The following is a 5,469-nucleotide window of genomic DNA, read 5'->3' on the forward strand; positions in this document are numbered from 1 at the left end:
AAATTAAATTTTTGAAATATAGGAAATAATTAAATGAAATTTTCTTTAATTTTTAAATGATAATGTTTAAACTTTTAATATTGTATTATAACCATACTTGGGTCAAAAGAACCTACTTGAATTGTATTGTATTACATAAATTTCAACAAGTAGCAAAAATACAAGTATTGAGGATGGCTTCTAGATAGTTATGTTTTTAGACATATACTAGTTTTTAATGAAACTGAAATGTTCACTATTAAGAATACCTTTTCTCTCTCAAGTAAAAATATAATAAACACAAAAACCATAACAGTTGGTTAGCATTACACAAATGCAATTTGTTGAAATAAAATAAATTTATGAAAAGTATTATATCTTTTAGAAAATAACGAAGAAAGTTATTTTTACAAAATATCTTTAGAAAATAGCATACGATTTTTGTACTTTATGTATTCATTTTAAAGTTACGACCGTCTTAAATCAGTGAGTTCCAAATTATGGAAATAATTATGTGACACTTTCAAAGACAGTACTATAAACACCACCTCAACTCTATAACAATCTCATAATTATATGTAATTAAATTATTAATTATTAATTATTAATTAATTTAAATAAAATGTAATTAAATTATTTAAATACATTTTTTTCAACACTGGCTTATATTGTTATGCAGGTTGGAGATCGCCAGCGTGTCTAATTGGTTATAGTATTGTTGCGCCGGGACGGGGTATTTCGCGCACAACTCATATTATCGCGGAACAAATTATCGTAACACTAGGAACACGAACTAACTAACAAGAACAAGCTTTATTTAAACAGAGCACAATTTTAATACGTCAGTTCACTATGAGGTCTGGCGAAGTTCTCTACTTTTAAATCGTTGCCGGTTCCTCTGGCAACCGGAAGGAACGGGCTCTCGCTTCCGCTCGTTCGAAGGAGCAGCTTCACATCGTTGCGGAACAGCCTTCACGTTGCCGCAACGATGCATCTTCAGTCCGTCGCAACACTGCTCCCCCTCTTCAAAACGCGGACGTCCCGACCGCGGCAGATTCAGCTCGGACAGGCAACTTCAGTATGAGCCTCCAACCTTCAAATCTGCCTCGAGTTTAAAACACCTCTGTCTGTAAAGTAAATAAACGAATAGATCGAACATTTACCTGAGTGGCCTTTACCAGACATTTAGCGCCTTGACATTCGTCCTCTGTTTCAAGGAAAACCACTCAAAAACCTTGAGCAAGACGCCGGTGTAACTTCCAAAATTCTTCTGCGAGGATAAAGAGATCCCGACTGCTCCTCGCCCTTCCCCTTGAATACTTGCGACTTGCGCGCTTCTTTCTTGACGTCTTCTCGGATGTGAGTTCCCCCAGCTAAACGGAACAGCCCCCCTAGAGATGTTCCCCAATCATCAAGGAGAATTTCCTCGATGAAATGGTTGTCCGGAACATACTAGGACTTTGCAGTCCGGCCACCAGAACCCCATCCGGATGGAGCCCCGGCTGTGGGGTAACCCTCCCGGTGGGCATTACGCTTCCACGACCGTTTGCGACACGCAAAGAAGAGAGGCTGTCCGCCGCCAGCAAGTAACCCCCACCCTAGCCTTCTGGGACGAAGCGTCCTCTTCCTGGGCGAAGATGTCGGCCATCCTCCTCGATCCTCATCTCCCAGTATTCTTGCAGGAGACCTCCCGTGAATCGTACCGAGCGAGTCGATTCACATATACGACCCTTAGACTGGATTTCGGGGAACGGACCATACGGAAAACCAACTCATCCAGCCGACTCCTCACGTCGCCTTCTTGTCGTCACCTTCAGCAAGGACCTTGGCAGGGGATCCACAACATCGAGCACTTTCCCTTCAGAAGGTGCCCCTACGAGCGCCATCCCTTCAAAAGGTGCTCCCACGAGCCCTATCCCTTCAAAAGGTGCTCCGACGAGCGCTCTCCTTCCAAAAGGTGCCCTGGCGAGCCCTATCCTTCCAAAGGATGCTCCCACGAGCCCTCCCCCTCCAAAGGGTGCTCCTTCGAGCGCCGTCCTCTCAAAAAGGTGTTCCTACGAGCCCTATCCTTTCAAAAAGGTGCTCTTCTTCCCTTCTTCAAAAGGTCCTTCCTTCGCGGACAGCCATAACGATGACGACATACATCTTCTAGATCTCCTCGGCGTTTCCTTCGACGCTTAACTATCATCTTTCCGTACGACGGGGTGGAAGAAGACAAAGCCGAAGTTTCTCCCTCTACGCAGACTTCTTCTGACTCTTCTTAGGGCAGTTCCACCGCATATGCCCCGTTTCCCCGCAGCTCCAACATTCCATGGGCCTCTCGCTTCCAGTCTCCTCTTCCGTTGGCCTTCCTTCTCCGAATCTTCTTTTACGAGACTCCCCCTCCGAAAAAGGAAAAGGCTTGAGATACTGTTCGGGCCTAATAAATGGCGTCAACACCGCCTCGACGGCTTCGATCTCTAGAGCTCTCACAACCGCGGCTCGTAATGAGACGAAACCGCCGAGTCGCAACGTCCGCTTCATCTCCTCATTGGCTAGCGCGGCAATGAACTGAGAGGCCGCGAGCTTGTCCCTAACTTCGATTGGGCAATCCCCAAACGCGGCCTGCGACAGCCTCTCAATTTCCGCCGCCAAATCAGAGATGGACTCCCCTCTCCGTTGTTTGTAATTTTTAAACATTACATAGTTTAGATTAGCCAAATTTCTCATTTCGAAACGGAATTCCAAGGCCGAAATCAACGCGTCATAGCTAAAACGTTTCTCAACGGGGAGAGTCGTCAAAATGCTTCGAGCCGGCCCCTCCAACGATGAGACCAAGGCCAAAGCATTCCTTGGTCCATCCCAACGATTTGCCTCAGCGACCGTCTCAAATTGAATTTCATACTCCTCCCAACAAGACTTCCCATCATACATGGAGGGCTTCAGAGTTTAGCCCAAATCGGAAATACTCTGATTCACCCTCTCCACACTCTGAGGGACTGGCTGCGAAACCGAAAGGCCCGCGAGCCCGATAGAAGATACAGGCTCGCGCTCCATTTCGCGGACCGCAGCTCCCGAAAGCCGATCGAGAATACGCGCGACATTCGAGGACAGGACCTGATACTGGCCCTCCACGGCCCCAATCCTCTCCTCGACCGCGGCATCCCTGGCCGAAGCGGCAGCCCTCTCCATCGTACTCCGCTCCTCAGCTCGCTCGCGTTCCTCCACGAACATTCACTGTTGCTCCTGGAACTGCGTGGCGATATTCCGCTGCAACCCCTCCAGAAGCGACTCCAGCGACGACAAAGCCTCCGCCCCGGCAGCAGAACGAGTCACTATCCCACTTCTGACACCACTGTTGCGCCGGGACGGGGTGTTTCGCGCACAACTCATATTATCGCGGAACAAATTATCGTAACACTAGGAACACGAACTAACTAACAAGAACAAGCTTTATTTAAACAGAGCACAATTTTAATACGTCAGTTCACTATGAGGTCTGGCGAAGTTCTCTACTTTCAAATCGTTGCCGGCTCCTCTGGCACCCGGAAGGAACGGGATCTCGCTTCCGCTCGTTCGAAGGAGCAGCTTCACATCGTTGCGGAACAACCTTCACGTTGCCGCAACGATGCATCTTCAGTCCGTCGCAACAGTATAATCTATTTCGTACAGACCTGCTCTCTTGGGTCTGATTAATTATAGTATAATCTCCTTATTCTTGACAGAGGAACGAATATAATTTGATTACGTTTGTAACGTGTTAGTGACTATTTATATTAAAGTTCAGAAACTTACCATTGAGGATTGGAATAAAAAATTTACTATTGACATTTGAAAAAGTAAAATTATTGCAATATTATTAAAAATAAATAACTTTTCGTTTCGTTGAATTTCAGGTTGCTAGAAACTTACTAAAAATCAATATACTGATTATACGTTAAAGTATATTATATTATATATTATAAAATTCAATTTATTGTTACGAGCGCGAGCGCGAAATCCTGGATACGGTCGAGGGGCAATACTCGACCGGTGGTTTTGGGTATGGTTAGGAAAAGAAAGGAGGTCCGGACGAACCAGGGGCTCTATACCCTGGGAACCGTAGGTGGAGGTTACGTGGACGAACCAGGGGCTCTATACGCTGGGAGCCACGGGGTTAGACTTATAGGGGAAATGTAAGGTTTCACTGACGAACCAGGGGTTCTATACCCTGGGAGCCGCTAGTAGGAGTGGACGAACCAGGGTCTTTATACCCTGGGAGCCACGTAGGTTTTTAGGATGTTTTTAGGATCTTGCTCTCTGTCGTGATGGTACACCTCGAGCGGTAAAGGTGTACTGGGTTCGTGAGATACCCCCTAGCCTTACGGTTAATATGGTTCAGGGTTGAATTCAGTGAATAATACTCGTGAGGAATACTACTTGAATATATATTTTTAACGATGCTCAAGTACAGCTATGGATTTACACGAAGTTGTACAATTGCTAAATTGCCTCGAAGGCGAAAGATTTGTTATCGGTTTTTACGCGGCGCGTTCGCGGGAGCTCGTACTTGATTAATGGACACTCACTGATAACCCGCCAAGGTAGATAGTAGTAGATAGTTGCATGAAGGTGATTATAGCCCGATATGGCCCTGAGTGTCACAATAACGTCGTGCCGAGAGTTTTTAGGAAAACTGAGCTCCCCGAATAAGAAACCGCGGCCCTTATATAGTTGAAAAATGCCACAGTACTAAGGCGGGGCATTACCATAAAAGGTAATGACAATTGGGCCGGGTGCTCGCATACGGCATGAGTCAACCCCGTTCAAAGGGTTGTACGCTAGATGCTCGAGCCAACGCCCAAGTCACCAAACGTTTCAGCCCCATGCATGAATGATATGTAACAGTATAATAAACATTGATTCGTTCGTGGAAGCAGATGTGATAAGTACTTCACTTCCTCAATGACATAAGTCATGTTTAATGATATGTACTATTCAGTATCCATTTGCTTTGCAAATATTAATTTTTAAATAAAAATTATTAAGACGAGTATTTTTTACACATACAATAGAAATGAAATATAACTAAATCATATGAAAGAGAAGCTTCGATTGAAAATTGATATGATATGATTTGTTTTTAATAAAAGCAACATTTAATTTATATACCACACTGTAGAAATTATATTCCATTATTGTGAATAACATTCACAAATAATACGTCGAAGTAAAAAATGAATGACTTTCTAAGTTGCATTATCAATTATACATTGAGCGGAAGGACCTCGAAATTGCTGAAAATATGTGCATATAACGATGTACAGTGTATCAATGGAGTTATACACTATAATGTGCAGTATCATCGTTATATTGATATAAAGTATATATTATCAGCACATACCTTCAAGAATTTCAAGGTCTTTCCGTTTATCTACATATAAAATCATCACCAACTGCATTGAGTTGGACATTTTACAATCTGGATGATCGAGTGTCACGTTATAGTTCGAGTTTACATTTGGCAGTGTC

The 5,469-nt window shown here is 44.0% G+C and overlaps 1 protein-coding gene across 1 annotated transcript; it reads right to left on the minus strand.

Moving 5' to 3' along the window:
• Positions 1–2,214: 2,214 nt before the first annotated feature.
• LOC122400528 lies at positions 2,215–2,688 on the minus strand. Its single transcript, XM_043402052.1, has one exon. It carries the CDS (start codon positions 2,686–2,688, stop codon positions 2,215–2,217), a length of 474 nt encoding a protein of 157 aa, XP_043257987.1.
• Between the last annotated feature and the right edge of the window lie 2,781 nt (positions 2,689–5,469).

Source organism: Colletes gigas, unplaced genomic scaffold (assembly GCF_013123115.1).
Source record: "Colletes gigas isolate AHSC1104 unplaced genomic scaffold, ASM1312311v1 Colletes_gigas_Sc00018, whole genome shotgun sequence".
Lineage (NCBI taxonomy): Eukaryota > Metazoa > Arthropoda > Insecta > Hymenoptera > Colletidae > Colletes > Colletes gigas.

What these genes read in the sequence shown, in the direction of transcription:
- LOC122400528 (XM_043402052.1), bottom strand. Translation starts at nt 2,688, where the DNA reads ATGAGAAATTTGGCTAATCTAAACTATGTAATGTTTAAAAATTACAAA.